Below are 26,887 nucleotides of genomic sequence, written 5' to 3' on the forward strand. Positions count from 1 at the left end.
TGACAGGCTGCTCCTGTTGAAATATAACAGGAAGATGTTTGAGATCTCACTTAAAACATGTCCTAATTTTTATTTCTACAGCACTAACCATAATTTCTATGACAAAATGAACCCCCTCATGTTGTTCCTTTTTAAATTAAATGTTTTAAGTGTTACCAGTTTATTCCAATCAAGATGGCTTCAGGTGTGCCATACTTTTGTCATAAGTAAGGCTGTTAGCGCTCTGTTTGTTCTTGAGAAGACTCTGGGAAGCTGCAGTAGAACACAAAGGCATCAACTGACAGGCTGCTCCTTTTGAAATATAACAGGAAGATATTTGAGATCTCACTTGAAACATGTCCTAATTTTTCTTTCTACAGAACTAACCATAATTTCTATGACAAAATGAACCCCATCATTTTGTTCCTTTTTAAATTAAATGTTTTATATGTTACCAGTTTATTCCAATCAAGATGGCTTCAGGTGTGCCATACTTTTGTCATAAGTAAGGCTGTTAGCGCTCTAGTTGTTCTTGAGAAGACTCTGGGAAGCTGCAGTAGAACACAAAGGCATCAACTGACAGGCTGCTCCTGTTCAAATATAACAGGAAGATATTTGAGCTCTCATTTAAAACATGTCCTAATTTTCCTTTCTACAGCACTAACCATAATTTCTATGACAAAATGAACCCCCTCATTTTGTTCCTTTTTAAATTAAATGTTTTAAGAGTTACCAGTTTATTCCAATCAAGATGGCTTCAGGTGTGCCATACTTTTGTCATTAGTAAGGCTGTTAGCGCTCTAGTTGTTCTTTAGAAGACTCTGGGAAGCTGCAGTAGAACACAAAGGCATCAACTGACAGGCTGCTCCTGTTGAAATATAACAGGAAGATATTTGAGATCACACTTAAAACATGTCCTAATTTTCCTTTCTACAGCACTAACCATAATTTCTATGACAAAATGAACCCCCTCATTTTGTTCCTTTTTAAATTAAATATTTTAAGAGTTACCAGTTTATTCTAATCAAGATGGCTTCAGCTGTGCCATAATTTTGTCATAAGTAAGACTGTTAGCGCTATAGTTGTTCTTTAGAACACTCTGGAACACTGCAGTAGAACACAAAGGCATCAACTGACAGGCTGCGCCTTTTGAAATATAACAGGAAGATATTTGAGATCACACTTAAAACATGTCCTAATTTTCCTTTCTACAGCACTAACCATAATTTCTATGACAAAATTAACCCACTCATTTTGTTCCTTTTTAAATAAATGTTTTAAGTGTTACCAGTTTATTGCAATCAAGATGGCTTCAGGTGTGCCATACTTTTGTCAAAAGTAAGGCTGTTAGCGCTCTAGTTGTTCTTTAAAAGACTCTGGGAAGCTGCAGTAGAACACAAAGGCATCAACTGACAGGCTGCTCCTGTTGAAATATAACAGAAAGATATTTGAGATCACACTTGAAACATGTCCTATTTTTTAATTCTACAGCACTAACCATAATTTCTATGACAAAATGAACCCCATCATTTAGTTCCTTTTTAAATTGAATGTTTTATGTGTTGCCAGTTTATTCCAATCAAGATGGCTTCAGGTGTGCCATACTTTTGTCATAAGTAAAGCTGTTAGTGCTCAAGTTGTTCTTTAGAACACTCTGGAAAGCTGAAGTAGAAAACAAAGGCATCAACTGACAGGCTGCTCCTGTTCAAATATAACAGGAAGATATTTGAGCTCTCACTTAAAACATGTCCTAATTTTCCTTTCTACAGCACTAACCATAATTTATATGAAAAAATGAACCCCCTCATTTTGTTCCTTTTTAAATTAAATGTTTTAAGAGTTACCAGTTTATTTCAATCAAGATGGCTTCAAGTGTGCCATACGTTTGTCATAAGAAAGGCTGTTAGTGCTCTAGTTGTTCTTTAGAAGACTCTGGGAAGCTGCAGAAGAACACAAAGGCATCAACTGACAGGCTGCTCCTGTTGAAATATAACAGGAAGATGTTTGAGATCTCACTTAAAACATGTCCTAATTTTTATTTCTACAGCACTAACCATAATTTCTATGACAAAATGAACCCCCTCATTTTGTTCCTTTTTAAATTAAATGTTTTAAGAGTTTCCAGTTTATTCCAATCAAGATGGCTTCAGGTGTGCCATACTTTTGTCATTAGTAAGGCTGTTAGCGCTCTAGTTGTTCTTTAGAAGACTCTGGGAAGCTGCAGTAGAACACAAAGGCATCAACTGACAGGCTGCTCCTGTTGAAATATAACAGGAAGATATTTGAGATCACACTTAAAACATGTCCTAATTTTCCTTTCTACAGCACTAACCATAATTTCTATGACAAAATGAACCCCCTCATTTTGTTCCTTTTTAAATTAAATATTTTAAGAGTTACCAGTTTATTCTAATCAAGATGGCTTCAGGTGTGCCATAATGTTGTCATAAGTAAGACTGTTAGCGCTATAGTTGTCCTTTAGAACACTCTGGAACACTGCAGTAGAACACAAAGGCATCAACTGACAGGCTGCGCCTTTTGAAATATAACAGAAAGATATTTGAGATCACACTTAAAACATGTCCTAATTTTCCTTTCTACAGCACTAACCATAATTTCTATGACAAAATGAACCCACTCATTTTGTTCCTTTTTAAATTAAATGTTTTAAGTGTTACCAGTTTATTCCAATCAAGATGGCTTCAGGTGTGCCATACTTTTGTCATAAGGAAGGCTGTTAGCGCTCTATTTGTTCTTTAGAAGACTCTGGGAAGCTGCAGTAGAACACAAAGGCATCAACTAACAGGCTGCTCCTGTTGAACTATAACAGGAAGATATTTGAGATCTCACTTGAAACATGTCCTAATTTTTCTTTCTACAGAACTAACCATAATTTTTATGACAAAATGAACCCCATCATTTTGTTCCTTTTTAAATTAAATGTTTTAAGTGTTACCAGTTTATTCCAATCAAGATGGCTTCAGGTGTGCCATACTTTTGTCATAAGTAAGGCTGTTAGTGCTATAGTTGTTCTTTAGAAGACTCTGGGAAGCTGCAGTAGAACACAAAGGCATCAACTGACAGGCTGCTCCTGTTGAAATATAACAGGAAGATATTTGAGATCACACTTGAAACATGTCCTATTTTTTCTTTCTACAGCACTAACCATAATTTCTATGACAAAATGAACCCCATCATTTTGTTCCTTTTTAAATTAAATGTTTTATGTGTTGCCAGTTTATTCCAATCAAGATGGCTTCAGGTGTGCCATACTTTTGTCATAAGTAAGGCTGTTAGTGCTCTAGTTGTTCTTTAGAACACTCTGGAAAGCTGAAGTAGAAAACAAAGGCATCAACTGACAGGCTGCTCCTGTTCAAATATAACAGGAAGATATTTGAGCTCTCACTTAAAACATGTCCTAATTTTCCTTTCTACAGCACTAACCATAATTTCTATGACAAAATGAACCCCCTCATTTTGTTCCTTTTTAAATTAAATATTTTAAGAGTTACCAGTTTATTCTAATTAAGATGGCTTCAGGTGTGCCATAATTTTGTCATAAGTAAGACTGTTAGCGCTATAGTTGTTCTTTAGAACACTCTGGAACACTGCAGTAGAATACAAAGGCATCAACTGACAGGCTGCGCCTTTTGAAATATAACAGGAAGATATTTGAGATCACACTTAAAACATGTCCTAATTTTCCTTTCTACAGCACTAACCATAATTTCTATGACAAAATGAACCCACTCATTTTGTTCCTTTTTAAATTAAATGTTTTAAGTGTTACCAGTTTATTGCAATCAAGATGGCTTCAGGTGTGCCATACTTTTGTCATAAGTAAGGCTGTTAGCGCTCTAGTTGTTCTTTAGAAGACTCTGGGAAGCTGCAGTAGAACACAAAGGCATCAACTGACAGGCTGCTCCTGTTGAAATATAACAGGAAGATATTTGAGATCACACTTGAAACATGTCCTATTTTTTAATTCTACAGCACTAACCATAATTTCTATGACAAAATGAACCCCATCATTTAGTTCCTTTTTAAATTGAATGTTTTATGTGTTGCCAGTTTATTCCAATCAAGATGGCTTCAGGTGTGCCATACTTTTGTCATAAGTAAAGCTGTTAGTGCTCTAGTTGTTCTTTAGAACACTCTGGAAAGCTGAAGTAGAAAACAAAGGCATCAACTGACAGGCTGCTCCTGTTCAAATATAACAGGAAGATATTTGAGCTCTCACTTAAAACATGTCCTAATTTTCCTTTCTACAGCACTAACCATAATTTATATGAAAAAATGAACCCCCTCATTTTGTTCCTTTTTAAATTAAATGTTTTAAGAGTTACCAGTTTATTTCAATCAAGATGGCTTCAAGTGTGCCATACGTTTGTCATAAGTAAGGCTGTTAGTGCTCTAGTTGTTCTTTAGAAGACTCTGGGAAGCTGCAGAAGAACACAAAGGCATCAACTGACAGGCTGCTCCTGTTGAAATATAACAGGAAGATGTTTGAGATCTCACTTAAAACATGTCCTAATTTTTATTTCTACAGCACTAACCATAATTTCTATGACAAAATGAACCCCCTCATGTTGTTCCTTTTTAAATTAAATGTTTTAAGAGTTACCAGTTTATTCCATTCAAGATGGCTTCAGGTGTGCCATAATTTTGTCATATGTAAGACTGTTAGCGCTCTAGTTGTTCTTTAGAACACTCTGGAACTCTGCAGTAGAGCACAAAGGCATCAACTGAAAGGCTGCTCCTGTTGAAATATAACAGGAGGATATTTGAGATCACACTTGAAACATGTCCTAATTTTTCTTTCTACAGCACTAACCATAATTTCTATGACAAAATGAACCCCATCATTTTGTTCCTTTTTAAATTAAATGTTTTAAGTGTTACCAATTTATTCCAATCAAGATGGCTTCAGGTGTGCCATACTTTTGTCATAAGTAAGGCTGTTAGCGCTCTATTTGTTCTTTAGAAGACTCTGGGAAGCTGCAGTAGAACACAAAGGCATCAACTGACAGGCTGCTCCTGTTGAAATATAACAGGAAGATATTTGAGATCTCACTTGAAACATGTCCTAATTTTTCTTTCTACAGAACTAACCATAATTTCTATGACAAAATGAACCCCATCATTTTGTTCCTTTTTAAATTAAATGTTTTAAGTGTTACCAGTTTATTCCAATCAAGATGGCTTCAGGTGTGCCATACTTTTGTCATAAGTAAGGCTGTTAGCGCTCTAGTTGTTCTTTAGAAGACTCTGGGAAGCTGCAGTAGAACACAAAGGCATCAACTGACAGGCTGCTCCTGTTCAAATATAACAGGAATATATTTGAGCTCTCATTTAAAACATGTCCTACTTTTCCTTTCTACAGCACTAACCATAATTTCTATGACAAAATGAATTAAATTAAATGTTTTAAGAGTTACCAGTTTATTCCAATCAAGATGGCTTCAGGTGTGCCATACTTTTGTCATTAGTAAGGCTGTTAGCGCTCTAGTTGTTCTTTAGAAGACTCTGGGAAGCTGCAGTAGAACACAAAGGCTTCAACTGACAGGCTGCTCCTGTTGAAATATAACAGGAAGATATTTGAGATCACACTTAAAACATGTCCTAATTTTCTTTTCTACAGCACTAACCATAATTTCTATGACAAAATGAACCCCCTCATTTTGTTCCTTTTTAAATTAAATATTTTAAGAGTTACCAGTTTATTCTAATCAAGATGGCTTCAGGTGTGCCATAATGTTGTCATAAGTAAGACTGTTAGCGCTATAGTTGTTCTTTAGAACACTCTGGAACACTGCAGTAGAACACAAAGGCATCAACTGACAGGCTGCGCCTTTTGAAATATAACAGAAAGATATTTGAGATCACACTTAAAACATGTCCTAATTTTCCTTTCTACAGCACTAACCATAATTTCTATGACAAAATGAACCCACTCATTTTGTTCCTTTTTAAATTAAATGTTTTAAGTGTTACCAGTTTAATGCAATCAAGATGGCTTCAGGTGTGACATACTTTTGTCATAAGTAAGGCTGTTAGCGCTCTAGTTGTTCTTTAGAAGACTCTGGGAAGCTGCAGTAGAACACAAAGGCATCAACTGACAGGCTGCTCCTGTTGAAATATAACAGGAAGATATTTGAGATCACACTTGAAACATGTCCTATTTTTTAATTCTACAGCACTAACCATAATTTCTATGACAAAATGAACCCCATCATTTAGTTCCTTTTTAAATTGAATGTTTTATGTGTTTCCAGTTTATTCCAATCAAGATGGCTTCAGGTGTGCCATACTTTTGTCATAAGTAAAGCTGTTAGTGCTCTAGTTGTTCTTTAGAACACTCTGGAAAGCTGAAGTAGAAAACAAAGGCATCAACTGACAGGCTGCTCCTGTTCAAATATAACAGGAAGATATTTGAGCTCTCACTTAAAACATGTCCTAATTTTCCTTTCTACAGCACTAACCATACTTTCTATGACAAAATGAACCCCCTCATGTTGTTCCTTTTTAAATTAAATGTTTTAAGAGTTACCAGTTTATTCCATTCAAGATGGCTTCAGGTGTGCCATAATTTTGTCATATGTAAGACTGTTAGCGCTCTAGTTGTTCTTTAGAACACTCTGGAACTCTGCAGTAGAGCACAAAGGCATCAACTGAAAGGCTGCTCCTGTTGAAATATAACAGGAGGATATTTGAGATCACACTTGAAACATGTCCTAATTTTTCTTTCTACAGCACTAACCATAATTTCTATGACAAAATGAACCCCATCATTTTGTTCCTTTTTAAATTAAATGTTTTAAGTGTTACCAGTTTATTCCAATCAAGATGGCTTCAGGTGTGCCATACTTTTGTCATAAGGAAGGCTGTTAGCGCTCTATTTGTTCTTTAGAAGACTCTGGGAAGCTGCAGTAGAACACAAAGGCATCAACTGACAGGCTGCTCCTGTTGAACTATAACAGGAAGATATTTGAGATCTCACTTGAAACATGTCCTAATTTTTCTTTCTACAGAACTAACCATAATTTCTATGACAAAATGAACCCCAACATTTTGTTCCTTTTTAAATTAAATGTTTTAAGTGTTACCAGTTTATTCCAATCAAGATGGCTTCAGGTGTGCCATACTTTTGTCATAAGTAAGGCTGTTAGTGCTCTAGTTGTTCTTTAGAAGACTCTGGGAAGCTGCAGTAGAACACAAAGGCATCAACTGACAGGCTGCTCCTGTTGAAATATAACAGGAAGATATTTGAGATCACACTTGAAACATGTCCTATTTTTTCTTTCTACAGCACTAACCATAATTTCTATGACAAAATGAACCCCATCATTTTGTTCCTTTTTAAATTAAATGTTTTATGTGTTGCCAGTTTATTCCAATCAAGATGGCTTCAGGTGTGCCATACTTTTGTCATAAGTAAGGCTGTTAGTGCTCTAGTTGTTCTTTAGAACACTCTGGGAAGCTGAAGTAGAACACAAAGGCATCAACTGACAGGCTGCTCCTGTTCAAATATAACAGGAAGATATTTGAGCTCTCATTTAAAACATGTCCTAATTTTTCTTTCTACAGCACTAACCATAATTTCTATGACAAAATGAACCCCCTCATTTTGTTCCTTTTTAAATTAAATGTTTTAAGAGTTACCAGTTTATTCCAATCAAGATGGCTTCAAGTGTGCGATAATTTTGTCATAAGTAAGACTGTTAGCGCTCTAGTTGTTCTTTAGAACACTCTGGAACGCTGCAGTAGAGCACAAAGGCATCAACTGACAGGCTGCTCCTGTTGAAATATAACAGGAGGATATTTGAGATCACACTTGAAACATGTCCTAATTTTTCTTTATACAGCACTAACCATAATTTCTATGACAAAATGAACCCCATCATTATGTTCCTTTTTAAATTAAATGTTTTAAGTGTTACCAGTTTATTCCAATCAAGATGGCTTCAGGTGTGCCATAATTTTGTCATAAGTAAGACTGTTAGCGCTATAGTTGTTCTTTAGAACACTCTGGAACGCTGCAGTAGATCACAAAGGCATCAACTGACAGGCTGCGCCTGTTGAAATATAACAGGAAGATATTTGAGATCTCACTTGAAACAAATCCTAATTTTTCTTTCTACAGCACTAACCATAATTTCTATGACAAAATGAACCCCATCATTTTGTTCCTTTTTAAATTACATGTTTTAAGTGTTGCCAGTTTATTCCAATCAAGATGGCTTCAGGTGTGCCATACTTTTGTCATAAGTAAGGCTGTTAGTGCTCTAGTTGTTCTTTAGAAGACTCTGGGAAGCTGCAGAAGAACACAAAGGCATCAACTGACAGGCTGCTCCTGTTGAAATATAACAGGAAGATGTTTGAGATCTCACTTAAAACATGTCCTAATTTTTATTTCTACAGCACTAACCATAATTTCTATGACAAAATGAACCCCCTCATTGTGTTCCTTTTTAAATTAAATGTTTTAAGAGTTACCAGTTTATTTCATTCAAGATGGCTTCAGGTGTGCCATAATTTTGTCATAAGTAAGACTGTTAGCGCTCTAGTTGTTCTTTAGAACACTCTGGAACTCTGCAGTAGAGCACAAAGGCATCAACTGAAAGGCTGCTCCTGTTGAAATATAACAGGAAGATATTTGAGATCACACTTAAAACATGTCCTAATTTTCCTTTCTACAGCACTAACCATAATTTCTATGACAAAATTAACCCCCTCATTTTGTTCCTTTTTAAATTAAATATTTTAAGAGTTACCAGTTTATTCCAATCAAGATGGCTTCAGGTGTGCCATAAATTTGTCATAAGTAAGACTGTTAGCGCTATAGTTGTTCTTTAGAACACTCTGGAACGCTCCAGTAGAACACAAAGGCATCAACTGACAGGCTGCACCTGTTGAAATATAACAGGAAGATATTTGAGATCTCACTTGAAACAAGTCCTAATTTTTCTTTCTACAGCACTAACCATAATTTCTATGACAAAATGAACCCCATCATTTTGTTCCTTTTTAAATTAAATGTTTTAAGTGTTACCAGTTTATTGCAATCAAGATGGCTTCAGGTGTGCCATACTTTTGTCATAAGTAAGGCTGTTAGCGCTCTAGTTGTTCTTTAGAAGACTCTGGGAAGCTGCAGTAGAACACAAAGGCATCAACTGACAGGCTGCTCCTGTTGAAATATAACAGGAAAATATTTGAGATCACACTTGAAACATGTCCTATTTTTTCTTTGTACAGCACTAACCATAATTTCTATGTCAAAATGAACCCCATCGTTTAGTTCCTTTTTAAATTGAATGTTTTATGTGTTGCCAGTGTATTCCAATCAAGATGGCTTCAGGTGTGCCATACTTTTGTCATAAGTAAAGCTGTTAGTGCTCTAGTTGTTCTTTGGAACACTCTGGAAAGCTGAAGTAGAAAACAAAGGCATCAACTGACAGGCTGCTCCTGTTCAAATATAACAGGAAGATATTTGAGCTCTCACTTAAAACATGTCCTAATTTTCCTTTCTACAGCACTAACCATAATTTATATGAAAAGATGAACCCCCCATTTTGTTCCTTTTTAAATTGAATGTTTTATGTGTTGCCAGTGTATTCCAATCAAGATGGCTTCAGGTGTGCCATACTTTTGTCGTAAGTAAAGCTGTTAGTGCTCTAGTTGTTCTTTGGAACACTCTGGAAAGCTGAAGTAGAAAACAAAGGCATCAACTGACAGGCTGCTCCTGTTGAAATATAACAGGAAGATGTTTGAGATCTCACTTAAAACATGTCCTAATTTTTATTTCTACAGCACTAACCATAATTTCTATGACAAAATGAACCCCCTCATTGTGTTCCTTTTTAAATTAAATGTTTTAAGAGTTACCAGTTTATTTCATTCAAGATGGCTTCAGGTGTGCCATAATTTTGTCATAAGTAAGACTGTTAGCGCTCTAGTTGTTCTTTAGAACACTCTGGAACTCTGCAGTAGAGCACAAAGGCATCAACTGAAAGGCTGCTCCTGTTGAAATATAACAGGAGGATATTTGAGATCACACTTGAAACATGTCCTAATTTTTCTTTCTACAGCACTAACCATAATTTCTATGACAAAATGAACCCCATCATTTTGTTCCTTTTTAAATTAAATGTTTTAAGTGTTACCAGTTTATTCCAATCAAGATGGCTTCAGGTGTGCCATAATTTTGTCATAAGTAAGACTGTTAGCGCTATAGTTGTTCTTTAGAACACTCTGGAACGCTGCAGTAGAGCACAAAGGCATCAACTGACAGGCTGCTCCTGTTGAAATATAACAGGAGGATATTTGAGATCACACTTGAAACATGTCCTAATTTTTCTTTCTACAGCACTAACCATAATTTCTATGACAAAATGAACCCCATCATTATGTTCCTTTTTAAATTAAATGTTTTAAGTGTTACCAGTTTATTCCAATCAAGATGGCTTCAGGTGTGCCATACTTTTGTCATAAGTAAGCCTGTTAGCGCTCTAGTTGTTCTTTACAAGACTCTGGGAAGCTGCAGTAGAACACAAAGGCATCAACTGACAGGCTGCTCCTGTTGAAATATAACAGGAAGATATTTGAGATCACACTTGAAACATGTCCTATTTTTTAATTCTACAGCACTAACCATAATTTCTATGGCAAAATGAACCCCGTCATTTAGTTCCTTTTAAAATTGAATGTTTTATGTGTTGCCAGTTTATTCCAATCAAGATGGCTTCAGGTGTGCCATACTTTTGTCATAAGTAAAGCTGTTAGTGCTCTAGTTGTTCTTTAGAACACTCTGGAAAGCTGAAGTAGAAAACAAAGGCATCAACTGACAGGCTGCTCCTGTTCAAATATAACAGGAAGATATTTGAGCTCTCACTTAAAACATGTCCTAATTTTCCTTTCTACAGCACTAACCATAATTTATATGAAAAAATGAACCCCCTCATTGTGTTCCTTTTTAAATTAAATGTTTTAAGAGTTACCAGTTTATTTAAATCAAGATGGCTTCAAGTGTGCCATACGTTTGTCATAAGTAAGGCTGTTAGTGCTCTAGTTGTTCTTTAGAAGACTCTGGGAAGCTGCAGAAGAACACAAAGGCATCAACTGACAGGCTGCTCCTGTTGAAATATAACAGGAAGATATTTGAGATCACACTTAAAACATGTCCTAATTTTCCTTTCTACAGCACTAACCATAATTTATATGAAAAAAGGAACCCCCTCATTTTGTTCCTTTTTAAATTAAATGTTTTAAGAGTTACCAGTTTATTTCAATCAAGATGGCTTCAAGTGTGCCATACGTTTGTCATAAGTAAGGCTGTTAGTGCTCTAGTTGTTCTTTAGAAGACTCTGGGAAGCTGCAGAAGAACACAAAGGCATCAACTGACAGGCTGCTCCTGTTGAAATATAACAGGAAGATGTTTGAGATCTCACTTAAAACATGTCCTAATTTTTATTTCTACAGCACTAACCATAATTTCTATGACAAAATGAACCCCCTCATTTTGTTCCTTTTTAAATTAAATGTTTTAAGAGTTACCAGTTTATTCCATTCAAGATGGCTTCAGGTGTGCCATAATTTTGTCATAAGTAAGACTGTTAGCGCTCTAGTTGTTCTTTAGAACACTCTGAAACTCTGCAGTAGAGCACAAAGGCATCAACTGAAAGGCTGCTCCTGTTGAAATATAACAGGAGGATATTTGAGATCACACTTGAAACATGTCCTAATTTTTCTATCTACAGCACTAACCATAATTTCTATGACAAAATGAACCTCATCATTTTGTTCCTTTTTAAATTAAATGTTTTAAGTGTTACCAGTTTATTCCAATCAAGATGGCTTCAGGTGTGCCATACTTTTGTCATAAGTAAGGCTGTTAGTGCTCTAGTTGTTCTTTAGAAGACTCTGGGAAGCTGCAGTAGAACACAAAGGCATCAACTGACAGGCTGCTCCTGTTGAAATATAACAGGAAGATATTTGAGATCTCACTTGAAACATGTCCTAATTTTTCTTTTTAGGGCACTAACCATATTTCTATGACAAAATGAACCCCATCATTTTGTTCCTTTTTAAATTAAATGTTTTATGTGTTGGCAGTTTATTCCAATCAAGATGGCTTCAGGTGTGCCATACTTTTGTCATAAGTAAGGCTGTTAGTGCTCTAGTTGTTCTTTAGCACACTCTGGGAAGCTGAAGTAGAACACAAAGGCATCAACTGACAGGCTGCTCCTGTTCAAATATAACAGGAAGATATTTGAGCTCTCATTTAAAACATGTCCTAATTTTCCTTTCTACAGCACTAACCATAATTTCTATGACAAAATGAACCCCCTCATTGTGTTCCTTTTTAAATTAAATGTTTTAAGAGTTACCAGTTTATTCCAATCAAGATGGCTTCAAGTGTGCGATAATTTTGTCATAAGTAAGACTGTTAGCGTTCTAGTTGTTCTTTAGAACACTCTGGAACGCTGCAGTAGAGCACAAAGGCATCAACTGACAGGCTGCTCATGTTGAAATATAACAGGAGGATATTTGAGATCACACTTGAAACATGTCCTAATTTTTCTTTCTACAGCACTAACCATAATTTCTATGACAAAATGAACCCCATCATTATGTTCCTTTTTAAATTTAATGTTTTATGTGTTGCCAGTTTATTCCAATCAAGATGGCTTCAGGTGTGCCATACTTTTGTCATAAGTAAGACTGTTAGCGCTCTAGTTGTTCTTTAGAAGACTCTGGGAAGCTGCAGTAGAACACAAAGGCATCAACTGACAGGCTGCTCCTGTTGAAATATAACAGGAAGATATTTGAGATCACACTTGAAACATGTCCTATTTTTTCTTTCTACAGCACTAACCATAATTTCTATGACAAAATGAACCCCATCATTTTGTTCCTTTTTAAATTAAATGTTTTATGTGTTGCCAGTTTATTCCAATCAAGATGGCTTCAGGTGTGCCATACTTTTGTCATAAGTAAGGCTGTTAGTGCTCTAGTTGTTCTTTAGAACACTCTGGGAAGCTGAAGTAGAACACAAAGGCATCAACTAACAGGCTGCTCCTGTTCAAATATAACAGGAGGATATTTGAGATCACACTTGAAACATGTCCTAATTTTTCTTTATACAGCACTAGCCATAATTTCTATGACAAAATGAACCCCATCATTATGTTCCTTTTTAAATTAAATGTTTTAAGTGTTACCAGTTTATTCCAATCAAGATGGCTTCAGGTGTGCCATAATTTTGTCATAAGTAAGACTGTTAGCGCTATATTTGTTCTTTAGAACACTCTGGAACGCTGCAGTAGAACACAAAGGCATCAACTGACAGGCTGCTCCTGTTGAAATATAACAGGAAAATATTTGAGATCACACTTGAAACATGTCCTATTTTTTCTTTGTACAGCACTAACCATAATTTCTATGACAAAATGAACCCCATCATTTAGTTCCTTTTTAAATTGAATGTTTTATGTGTTGCCAGTTTATTCCAATCAAGATGGCTTCAGGTGTGCCATACTTTTGTCATAAGTAAGGCTGTTAGTGCTCTAGTTGTTCTTTAGAAGACTCTGGGAAGCTGCAGAAGAACACAAAGGCATCAACTGACAGGCTGCTCCTGTTGAAATATAACAGGAAGATGTTTGAGATCTCACTTAAAACATGTCCTAATTTTTATTCTACAGCACTAACCATAATTTCTATGACAAAATGAACCCCCTCATTTTGTTCCTTTTTAAATTAAATGTTTTAAGAGTTACCAGTTTATTCCATTCAAGATGGCTTCAGGTGTGCCATAATTTTGTCATAAGTAAGACTGTTAGCGCTCTAGTTGTTCTTTAGAATACTCTGGAACTCTGCAGTAGAGCACAAAGGCATCAACTGAAAGGCTGCTCCTGTTGAAATATAACAGGAGGATATTTGAGATCACACTTGAAACATGTCCTAATTTTTCTTTCTACAGCACTAACCATAATTTCTATGACAAAATGAACCCCATCATTTGGTTCCTTTTTTAAATTAAATGTTTTAAGTGTTACCAGTTTATTCAAATCAAGATGGCTTCAGGTGTGCCATACTTTTGTCATAAGTAAGGCTGTTAGCGCTCTAGTTGTTCTTTAGAAGACTCTGGGAAGCTGCAGTAGAACAGAAAGGCATCAACTGACAGGCTGCTCATGTTGAAATATAACAGGAAGATATTTGAGATCACACTTAAAACATGTCCTAATTTTCCTTTCTACAGCACTAACCATAATTTCTATGACAAAATGAACCCCATCATTTTGTTCCTTTTTAACCCCTTCGGTGCTCATGACGGAACGGTTCCATCATGAGCCACGGTTGAGCTGTGCTCATGACGGAACCGTTCCGTCATGACCACGCCCGCGCAAGATTCCGTCAGCACAGCGGCGGAATTTGCGCAGCATGGAAGGGGTTAAATTAAATGTTTTATGTGTTGCCAGTTTATTCCAATCAAGATGGCTTCAGGTGTGCCATACCTTTGTCATAAGTAAGGCTGTTAGTGCTCTAGTTGTTCTTTAGAACACTCTGGGAAGCTGAAGTAGAACACAAAGGCATCAACTGACAGGCTGCTCCTGTTCAAATATAACAGGAAGATATTTGAGCTCTCATTTAAAACATGTCCTAATTTTCCTTTCTACAGCACTAACCATAATTTCTATGACAAAATGAACCCCCTCATTTTGTTCCTTTTTAAATTAAATGTTTTAAGAGTTACCAGTTTATTCCAATCAAGATGGCTTCAAGTGTGTGATAATTTTGTCATAAGTAAGACTGTTAGCGCTCTAGTTGTTCTTTAGAACACTCTGGAACGCTGCAGTAGAGCACAAAGGCATCAACTGACAGGCTGCTCCTGTTGAAATATAACAGGAGGATATTTGAGATCACACTTGAAACATGTCCTAATTTTTCTTTATACAGCACTAACAATAATTTCTATGACAAAATGAACCCCATCATTATGTTCCTTTTTAAATTAAATGTTTTAAGTGTTACCAGTTTATTCCAATCAAGATGGCTTCAGGTGTGCCATAATTTTGTCATAAGTAAGACTGTTAGCGCTATAGTTGTTCTTTAGAACACTCTGGAACGCTGCAGTAGAACACAAAGGCATCAACTGACAGGCTGCGCCTGTTGAAATATAACAGGAAGATATTTGAGATCTCACTTGAAACAAGTCCTAATTTTTCTTTCTACAGCACTAACCATAATTTCTATGACAAAATGAACCCCATCATTTTGTTCCTTTTTAAATTGAATGTTTTATGTGTTGCCAGTGTATTCCAATCAAGATGGCTTCAGGTGTGCCATACTTTTGTCGTAAGTAAAGCTGTTAGTGCTCTAGTTGTTCTTTGGAACACTCTGGAAAGCTGAAGTAGAAAACAAAGGCATCAACTGACAGGCTGCTCCTGTTGAAATATAACAGGAAGATGTTTGAGATCTCACTTAAAACATGTCCTAATTTTTATTTCTACAGCACTAACCATAATTTCTATGACAAAATGAACCCCCTCATTGTGTTCCTTTTTAAATTAAATGTTTTAAGAGTTACCAGTTTATTTCATTCAAGATGGCTTCAGGTGTGCCATAATTTTGTCATAAGTAAGACTGTTAGCGCTCTAGTTGTTCTTTAGAACACTCTGGAACTCTGCAGTAGAGCACAAAGGCATCAACTGAAAGGCTGCTCCTGTTGAAATATAACAGGAGGATATTTGAGATCACACTTGAAACATGTCCTAATTTTTCTTTCTACAGCACTAACCATAATTTCTATGACAAAATGAACCCCATCATTTTGTTCCTTTTTAAATTAAATGTTTTAAGTGTTACCAGTTTATTCCAATCAAGATGGCTTCAGGTGTGCCATACTTTTGTCATAAGTAAGGCTGTTAGCGCTCTAGTTGTTCTTTAGAAGACTCTGGGAAGCTGCAGTAGAACAGAAAGGCATCAACTGACAGGCTGCTCCTGTTGAAATATAACAGGAAGATATTTGAGATCACTCTTAAAACATGTCCTAATTTTCCTTTCTACAGCACTAACCATAATTTCTATGACAAAATGAACTCCCTCATTTTGTTCCTTTTTAAATTAAATATTTTAAGAGTTACCAGTTTATTCTAATCAAGATGGCTTTAGGTGTGCCATAATTTTGTCATAAGTAAGACTGTTAGCGCCATAGTTGTTCTTTAGAACACTCTGGAACGCTGCAGTAGAGCACAAAGGCATCAACTGACAGGCTGCTCCTGTTGAAATATAACAGGAGGATATTTGAGATCACACTTGAAACATGTCCTAATTTTTCTTTCTACAGCACTAACCATAATTTCTATGACAAAATGAACCCCATCATTATGTTCCTTTTTAAATTAAATGTTTTAAGTGTTACCAGTTTATTCCAATCAAGATGGCTTCAGGTGTGCCATACTTTTGTCATAAGTAAGCCTGTTAGCGCTCTAGTTGTTCTTTACAAGACTCTGGGAAGCTGCAGTAGAACACAAAGGCATCAACTGACAGGCTGCTCCTGTTGAAATATAACAGGAAGATATTTGAGATCACACTTGAAACATGTCCTATTTTTTAATTCTACAGCACTAACCATAATTTCAATGGCAAAATGAACCCCGTCATTTAGTTCCTTTTAAAATTGAATGTTTTATGTGTTGCCAGTTTATTCCAATCAAGATGGTTTCAGGTGTGCCATACTTTTGTCATAAGTAAGGCTGTTAGCGCTCTAGTTGTTCTTTAGAAGACTCTGGGAAGCTGCAGTAGAACACAAAGGTATCAACTGACAGGCTGCTCCTGTTGAAATATAACGGGAAGATATTTGAGATCACACTTGAAACATGTCCTATTTTTTCTTTCTACAGCACTAACCATAATTTCTACGACAAAATGAACCCCATCATTTAGTTCCTTTTTAAATTGAATGTTTTATGTGTTGCCAGTTTATTCCAATCAAGATGGCTTCAGGTGTGCCATACTTTTGTCATAAGTAAAGCTGTTAGTGCTCTAGTTGTTCTTTAGAACACTCTGGAAAGCTGAAGTAGAAAACAAAGGCATCAACTGACAGGCTGCTCCTGTTCAAATATAACAGGAAGATATTTGAGCTCTCACTTAAAACATGTCCTAATTTTCCTTTCTACAGCACTAACCATAATTTATATGAAAAAATGAACCCCCTCATTGTGTTCCTTTTTAAATTAAATGTTTTAAGAGTTACCAGTTTATTTAAATCAAGATGGCTTCAAGTGTGCCATACGTTTGTCATAAGTAAGGCTGTTAGTGCTCTAGTTGTTCTTTAGAAGACTCTGGGAAGCTGCAGAAGAACACAAAGGCATCAACTGACAGGCTGCTCCTGTTGAAATATAACAGGAAGATATTTGAGATCACACTTAAAACATGTCCTAATTTTCCTTTCTACAGCACTAACCATAATTTATATGAAAAAAGGAACCCCCTCATTTTGTTCCTTTTTAAATGAAATGTTTTAAGAGTTACCAGTTTATTTCAATCAAGATGGCTTCAAGTGTGCCATACGTTTGTCATAAGTAAGGCTGTTAGTGCTCTAGTTGTTCTTTAGAAGACTCTGGGAAGCTGCAGAAGAACACAAAGGCATCAACTGACAGGCTGCTCCTGTTGAAATATAACAGGAAGATGTTTGAGATCTCACTTAAAACATGTCCTAATTTTTATTTCTACAGCACTAACCATAATTTCTATGACAAAATGAACCCCCTCATTTTGTTCCTTTTTAAATTAAATGTTTTAAGAGTTACCAGTTTATTCCATTCAAGATGGCTTCAGGTGTGCCATAATTTTGTCATAAGTAAGACTGTTAGCGCTCTAGTTGTTCTTTAGAACACTCTGAAACTCTGCAGTAGAGCACAAAGGCATCAACTGAAAGGCTGCTCCTGTTGAAATATAACAGGAGGATATTTGAGATCACACTTGAAACATGTCCTAATTTTTCTATCTACAGCACTAACCATAATTTCTATGACAAAATGAACCTCATCATTTTGTTCCTTTTTAAATTAAATGTTTTAAGTGTTACCAGTTTATTCCAATCAAGATGGCTTCAGGTGTGCCATACTTTTGTCATAAGTAAGGCTGTTAGTGCTCTAGTTGTTCTTTAGAAGACTCTGGGAAGCTGCAGTAGAACACAAAGGCATCAACTGACAGGCTGCTCCTGTTGAAATATAACAGGAAGATATTTGAGATCTCACTTGAAACATGTCCTAATTTTTCTTTTTAGGGCACTAACCATATTTCTATGACAAAATGAACCCCATCATTTTGTTCCTTTTTAAATTAAATGTTTTATGTGTTGGCAGTTTATTCCAATCAAGATGGCTTCAGGTGTGCCATACTTTTGTCATAAGTAAGGCTGTTAGTGCTCTAGTTGTTCTTTAGCACACTCTGGGAAGCTGAAGTAGAACACAAAGGCATCAACTGACAGGCTGCTCCTGTTCAAATATAACAGGAAGATATTTGAGCTCTCATTTAAAACATGTCCTAATTTTCCTTTCTACAGCACTAACCATAATTTCTATGACAAAATGAACCCCCTCATTGTGTTCCTTTTTAAATTAAATGTTTTAAGAGTTACCAGTTTATTCCAATCAAGATGGCTTCAAGTGTGCGATAATTTTGTCATAAGTAAGACTGTTAGCGTTCTAGTTGTTCTTTAGAACACTCTGGAACGCTGCAGTAGAGCACAAAGGCATCAACTGACAGGCTGCTCATGTTGAAATATAACAGGAGGATATTTGAGATCACACTTGAAACATGTCCTAATTTTTCTTTCTACAGCACTAACCATAATTTCTATGACAAAATGAACCCCATCATTATGTTCCTTTTTAAATTTAATGTTTTATGTGTTGCCAGTTTATTCCAATCAAGATGGCTTCAGGTGTGCCATACTTTTGTCATAAGTAAGACTGTTAGCGCTCTAGTTGTTCTTTAGAAGACTCTGGGAAGCTGCAGTAGAACACAAAGGCATCAACTGACAGGCTGCTCCTGTTGAAATATAACAGGAAGATATTTGAGATCACACTTGAAACATGTCCTATTTTTTCTTTCTACAGCACTAACCATAATTTCTATGACAAAATGAACCCCATCATTTTGTTCCTTTTTAAATTAAATGTTTTATGTGTTGCCAGTTTATTCCAATCAAGATGGCTTCAGGTGTGCCATACTTTTGTCATAAGTAAGGCTGTTAGTGCTCTAGTTGTTCTTTAGAACACTCTGGGAAGCTGAAGTAGAACACAAAGGCATCAACTAACAGGCTGCTCCTGTTCAAATATAACAGGAGGATATTTGAGATCACACTTGAAACATGTCCTAATTTTTCTTTATACAGCACTAACCATAATTTCTATGACAAAATGAACCCCATCATTATGTTCCTTTTTAAATTAAATGTTTTAAGTGTTACCAGTTTATTCCAATCAAGATGGCTTCAGGTGTGCCATAATTTTGTCATAAGTAAGACTGTTAGCGCTATAGTTGTTCTTTAGAACACTCTGGAACGCTGCAGTAGAACACAAAGGCATCAACTGACAGGCTGCTCCTGTTGAAATATAACAGGAAAATATTTGAGATCACACTTGAAACATGTCCTATTTTTTCTTTGTACAGCACTAACCATAATTTCTATGACAAAATGAACCCCATCATTTAGTTCCTTTTTAAATTGAATGTTTTATGTGTTGCCAGTTTATTCCAATCAAGATGGCTTCAGGTGTGCCATACTTTTGTCATAAGTAAGGCTGTTAGTGCTCTAGTTGTTCTTTAGAAGACTCTGGGAAGCTGCAGAAGAACACAAAGGCATCAACTGACAGGCTGCTCCTGTTGAAATATAACAGGAAGATGTTTGAGATCTCACTTAAAACATGTCCTAATTTTTATTCTACAGCACTAACCATAATTTCTATGACAAAATGAACCCCCTCATTTTGTTCCTTTTTAAATTAAATGTTTTAAGAGTTACCAGTTTATTCCATTCAAGATGGCTTCAGGTGTGCCATAATTTTGTCATAAGTAAGACTGTTAGCGCTCTAGTTGTTCTTTAGAATACTCTGGAACTCTGCAGTAGAGCACAAAGGCATCAACTGAAAGGCTGCTCCTGTTGAAATATAACAGGAGGATATTTGAGATCACACTTGAAACATGTCCTAATTTTTCTTTCTACAGCACTAACCATAATTTCTATGACAAAATGAACCCCATCATTTGGTTCCTTTTTTAAATTAAATGTTTTAAGTGTTACCAGTTTATTCAAATCAAGATGGCTTCAGGTGTGCCATACTTTTGTCATAAGTAAGGCTGTTAGCGCTCTAGTTGTTCTTTAGAAGACTCTGGGAAGCTGCAGTAGAACAGAAAGGCATCAACTGACAGGCTGCTCATGTTGAAATATAACAGGAAGATATTTGAGATCACACTTAAAACATGTCCTAATTTTCCTTTCTACAGCACTAACCATAATTTCTATGACAAAATGAACCCCATCATTTTGTTTCTTTTTAACCCCTTCGGTGCTCATGACGGAACGGTTCCGTCATGAGCCACGGTTGAGCTGTGCTCATGACGGAACCGTTCCGTCATGACCACGCCCGCGCAAGATTCCGTCAGCACAGCGGCGGAATTTGCGCAGCATGGAAGGGGTTAAATTAAATGTTTTATGTGTTGCCAGTTTATTCCAATCAAGATGGCTTCAGGTGTGCCATACCTTTGTCATAAGTAAGGCTGTTAGTGCTCTAGTTGTTCTTTAGAACACTCTGGGAAGCTGAAGTAGAACACAAAGGCATCAACTGACAGGCTGCTCCTGTTCAAATATAACAGGAAGATATTTGAGCTCTCATTTAAAACATGTCCTAATTTTCCTTTCTACAGCACTAACCATAATTTCTATGACAAAATGAACCCCCTCATTTTGTTCCTTTTTAAATTAAATGTTTTAAGAGTTACCAGTTTATTCCAATCAAGATGGCTTCAAGTGTGCGATAATTTTGTCATAAGTAAGACTGTTAGCGCTCTAGTTGTTCTTTAGAACACTCTGGAACGCTGCAGTAGAGCACAAAGGCATCAACTGACAGGCTGCTCCTGTTGAAATATAACAGGAGGATATTTGAGATCACACTTGAAACATGTCCTAATTTTTCTTTATACAGCACTAACAATAATTTCTATGACAAAATGAACCCCATCATTATGTTCCTTTTTAAATTAAATGTTTTAAGTGTTACCAGTTTATTCCAATCAAGATGGCTTCAGGTGTGCCATAATTTTGTCATAAGTAAGACTGTTAGCGCTATAGTTGTTCTTTAGAACACTCTGGAACGCTGCAGTAGAACACAAAGGCATCAACTGACAGGCTGCGCCTGTTGAAATATAACAGGAAGATATTTGAGATCTCACTTGAAACAAGTCCTAATTTTTCTTTCTACAGCACTAACCATAATTTCTATGACAAAATGAACCCCATCATTTTGTTCCTTTTTAAATTAAATGTTTTTAGTGTTACCAGTTTATTGCAATCAAGATGGCTTCAGGTGTGCCATACTTTTGTCATAAGTAAGGCTGTTAGCGCTCTAGTTGTTCTTTAGAAGACTCTGGGAAGCTGCAGTAGAACACAAAGGCATCAACTGACAGGCTGCTCCTGTTGAAATATAACAGGAAAATATTTGAGATCACACTTGAAACATGTCCTATTTTTTCTTTGTACAGCACTAACCATAATTTCTATGACAAAATGAACCCCATCATTTAGTTCCTTTTTAAACTGAATGTTTTATGTGTTGCCAGTTTATTCCTATCAAGATGGATTCAGGTTTGCCATACTTTTGTCATAAGTAAGGCTGTTAGTGCTCTAGTTGTTCTTTAGAAGACTCTGGGAAGCTGCAGAAGAACACAAAGGCATCAACTGACAGGCTGCTCCTGTTGAAATATAACAGGAGGATATTTGAGATCACACTTGAAACATGTCCTAATTTTTCTTTCTACAGCACTAACCATAATTTCTATGACAAAATGAACCCCATCATTTGGTTCCTTTTTAAATTAAATGTTTTAAGTGTTACCAGTTTATTCCAATCAAGATGGCTTCAGGTGTGCCATACTTTTGTCATAAGTAAGGCTGTTAGCGCTCTAGTTGTTCTTTAGAAGACTCTGGGAAGCTGCAGTAGAACAGAAAGGCATCAACTGACAGGCTGCTCCTGTTGAAATATAACAGGAAGATATTTGAGATCACACTTAAAACATGTCCTAATTTTCCTTTCTACAGCACTAACCATAATTTCTATGACAAAATGAACCCCTTCATTTTGTTCCTTTTTAAATTAAATGTTTTAAGAGTTACCAGTTTATTCCAATCAAGATGGCTTCAAGTGTGCGATAATTTTGTCATAAGTAAGACTGTTAGCGCTCTAGTTGTTCTTTAGAACACTCTGGAACGCTGCAGTAGAGCACAAAGGCATCAACTGACAGGCTGCTCCTGTTGAAATATAACAGGAGGATATTTGAGATCACACTTGAAACATGTCCTAATTTTTCTTTATACAGCACTAACCATAATTTCTATGACAAAATGAACCCCATCATTATGTTCCTTTTTAAATTAAATGTTTTAAGTGTTACCAGTTTATTCCAATCAAGATGGCTTCAGGTGTGCCATAATTTTGTCATAAGTAAGACTGTTAGCGCTATAGTTGTTCTTTAGAACACTCTGGAACGCTGCAGTAGAACACAAAGGCATCAACTGACAGGCTGCTCCTGTTGAAATATAACAGGAAAATATTTGAGATCACACTTGAAACATGTCCTATTTTTTCTTTGTACAGCACTAACCATAATTTCTATGACAAAATGAACCCCATCATTTAGTTCCTTTTTAAATTGAATGTTTTATGTGTTGCCAGTTTATTCCAATCAAGATGGCTTCAGGTGTGCCATACTTTTGTCATAAGTAAGGCTGTTAGTGCTCTAGTTGTTCTTTAGAAGACTCTGGGAAGCTGCAGAAGAACACAAAGGCATCAACTGACAGGCTGCTCCTGTTGAAATATAAAAGGAAGATGTTTGAGATCTCACTTAAAACATGTCCTAATTTTTATTCTACAGCACTAACCATAATTTCTATGACAAAATGAACCCCCTCATTTTGTTCCTTTTTAAATTAAATGTTTTAAGAGTTACCAGTTTATTCCATTCAAGATGGCTTCAGGTGTGCCATAATTTTGTCATAAGTAAGACTGTTAGCGCTCTAGTTGTTCTTTAGAACACTCTGGAAATCTGCAGTAGAGCACAAAGGCATCAACTGAAAGGCTGCTCCTGTTGAAATATAACAGGAGGATATTTGAGATCACACTTGAAACATGTCCTAATTTTTCTTTCTACAGCACTAACCATAATTTCTATGACAAAATGAACCCCATCATTTGGTTCCTTTTTAAATTAAATGTTTTAAGTGTTACCAGTTTATTCAAATCAAGATGGCTTCAGGTGTGCCATACTTTTGTCATAAGTAAGGCTGTTAGCGCTCTAGTTGTTCTTTAGAAGACTCTGGGAAGCTGCAGTAGAACAGAAAGGCATCAACTGACAGGCTGCTCCTGTTGAAATATAACAGGAAGATATTTGAGATCACACTTAAAACATGTCCTAATTTTCCTTTCTACAGCACTAACCATAATTTCTATGACAAAATGAACCCCCTCATTTTGTTCCTTTTTAAATTAAATATTTTAAGAGTTACCAGTTTATTCCAATCAAGATGGCTTCAGGTGTGCCATACTTTTGTCATAAGTAAGGCTGTTAGCGCTCTAGTTGTTCTTTAGAAGACTCTGGGAAGCTGCAGTAGAACACAAAGGCATCAACTGACAGGCTGCTCCTGTTGAAATATAACAGGAAGATATTTGAGATCACACTTGAAACATGTCCTATTTTTTCTTTCTACAGCACTAACCATAATTGCTATGACAAAATGAACCCCATCATTTTGTTCCTTTTTAAATTAAATGTTTTATGTGTTGCCAGTTTATTCCAATCAAGATGGCTTCAGGTGTGCCATACCTTTGTCATAAGTAAGGCTGTTAGTGCTCTAGTTGTTCTTTAGAACACTCTGGGAAGCTGAAGTAGAACACAAAGGCATCAACTGACAGGCTGCTCCTTTTCAAATATAACAGGAAGATATTTGAGCTCTCATTTAAAACATGTCCTAATTTATCTTTCTACAGCACTAACCATAATTTCTATGACAAAATGAACCCCCTCATTTTGTTCCTTTTTAAATTAAATGTTTTAAGAGTTACCAGTTTATTCCAATCAAGATGGCTTCAAGTGTGCGATAATTTTGTCATAAGTAAGACTGTTAGCGCTCTAGTTGTTCTTTAGAACACTCTGGAACGCTGCAGTAGAGCACAAAGGCATCAACTGACAGGCTGCTCCTGTTGAAATATAACAGGAGGATATTTGAGATCACACTTGAAACATGTCCTAATTTTTCTTTATACAGCACTAACAATAATTTCTATGACAAAATGAACCCCATCATTATGTTCCTTTTTAAATTTAATGTTTTAAGTGTTACCAGTTTATTCCAATCAAGATGGCTTCAGGTGTGCCATAATTTTGTCATAAGTAAGACTGTTAGCGCTATAGTTGTTCTTTAGAACACTCTGGAACGCTGCAGTAGAACACAAAGGCATCAACTGACAGGCTGCGCCTGTTGAAATATAACAGGAAGATATTTGAGATCTCACTTGAAACAAGTCCTAATTTTTCTTTCTACAGCACTAACCATAATTTCTATGACAAAATGAACCCCATCATTTTGTTCCTTTTTAAATTAAATGTTTTAAGTGTTACCAGTTTATTGCAATCAAGATGGCTTCAGGTGTGCCATACTTTTGTCATAAGTAAGGCTGTTAGCGCTCTAGTTGTTCTTTAGAAGACTCTGGGAAGCTGCAGTAGAACACAAAGGCATCAACTGACAGGCTGCTCCTGTTGAAATATAACAGGAAAATATTTGAGATCACACTTGAAACATGTCCTATTTTTTCTTTGTACAGCACTAACCATAATTTCTATGACAAAATGAACCCCATCATTTAGTTCCTTTTTAAACTGAATGTTTTATGTGTTGCCAGTTTATTCCAATCAAGATGGCTTCAGGTGTGCCATACTTTTGTCATAAGTAAGGCTGTTAGCGCTCTAGTTGTTCTTTAGAAGACTCTGGGACGCTGCAGTAGAGCACAAAGGCATCAACTGACAGGCTGCTCCTGTTGAAATATAACAGGAAGATGTTTGAGATCTCACTTAAAACATGTCCTAATTTTTATTCTACAGCACTAACCATAATTTCTATGACAAAATGAACCCCCTCATTTTGTTCCTTTTTAAATTAAATGTTTTAAGAGTTACCAGTTTATTCCATTCAAGATGGCTTCAGGTGTGCCATAATTTTGTCATAAGTAAGACTGTTAGCGCTCTAGTTGTTCTTTAGAACACTCTGGAACTCTGCAGTAGAGCACAAAGGCATCAACTGAAAGGCTGCTCCTGTTGAAATATAACAGGAGGATATTTGAGATCACACTTAAAACATGTCCTAATTTTCCTTTCTACAGCACTAACCATAATTTCTATGACAAAATGAACCCCATCATTTGGTTCCTTTTTAAATTAAATGTTTTAAGTGTTACCAGTTTATTCAAATCAAGATGGCTTCAGGTGTGCCATACTTTTGTCATAAGTAAGGCTGTTAGCGCTCTAGTTGTTCTTTAGAAGACTCTGGGAAGCTGCAGTAGAACAGAAAGGCATCAACTGACAGGCTGCTCCTGTTGAAATATAACAGGAAGATATTTGAGATCACACTTAAAACATGTCCTAATTTTCCTTTCTACAGCACTAACCATAATTTCTATGACAAAATGAACCCCCTCATTTTGTTCCTTTTTAAATTAAATATTTTAAGAGTTACCAGTTTATTCCAATCAAGATGGCTTCAGGTGTGCCATAATTTTCTCATAAGTAAAACTGTTAGCGCTATAGTTGTGCTTTAGAACACTCTGGAACGCTGCAGTAGAACACAAAGGCATCAACTGACAGGCTGCTCCTGTTGAAATGTAACAGGAAGATATTTGAGATCACACTTGAACCATGTCCTAATTTGTCTTTCTACAGCACTAACCATAATTTCTATGACAAAATGAACCCCATCATTTTGTTCCTTTTTAAATTAAATGTTTTAAGTGTTACCAGTTTATTCCAATCACGATGGCTTCAGGTGTGCCATACTTTTCTCATAAGTAAGGCTGTTAGTGCTCTAGTTGTTCTTTAGAAGACTCTGGGAAGCTGCAGTAGAACACAAAGGCATCAACTGACAGGCTGCTCCTGTTGAAATATAACAGGAAGATATTTGAGATCACACTTAAAACATGTCCTAATTTTCCTTTCTACAGCACTAACCATAATTTCTGTGACAAAATGAACCCCCTCATTTTGTTCCTTTTTAAATTAAATATTTTAAGAGTTACCAGTTTATTCTAATCAAGATGGCTTCAGGTGTGCCATAATTTTGTCATAAGTAAGACTGTTAGCGCTATAGTTGTTCTTTAGAACACTCTGGAACGCTGCAGTAGAACACAAAGGCATCAACTGACAGGCTGCTCCTGTTGAAATATAACAGGAAGATATTTGAGATCTCACTTGAAACAAGTCCTATTTTTTCTTTCTACAGCACTAACCATAATTTCTATGACAAAATGAACCCCATCATTTTGTTCCTTTTTAAATTAAATGTTTTAAGTGTTACCAGTTTATTTCAATCAAGATGGCTTCAAGTGTGCCATACGTTTGTCATAAGTAAGGCTGTTAG

General features: G+C 36.1%; 1 protein-coding gene across 1 annotated transcript in view; it reads right to left on the reverse strand.

Annotated features, from left to right (window-relative positions):
- Positions 1 to 215: 215 nt before the first annotated feature.
- LOC146870231 (uncharacterized) overlaps positions 216 to 26,887 on the reverse strand; it is a 115,348-nt gene continuing 88,676 nt past the window's right edge. The window contains exon 3 of the mRNA XM_085642252.1: positions 216 to 252. Coding sequence (XP_085498378.1) covers positions 216 to 252 — 37 coding nt within the window. The remainder of the gene's footprint in view (positions 253 to 26,887) is intronic.

This window comes from Triturus cristatus, chromosome 1_1 (assembly GCF_964204655.1).
Source record: "Triturus cristatus chromosome 1_1, aTriCri1.1, whole genome shotgun sequence".
Taxonomy (NCBI): domain Eukaryota; kingdom Metazoa; phylum Chordata; class Amphibia; order Caudata; family Salamandridae; genus Triturus; species Triturus cristatus.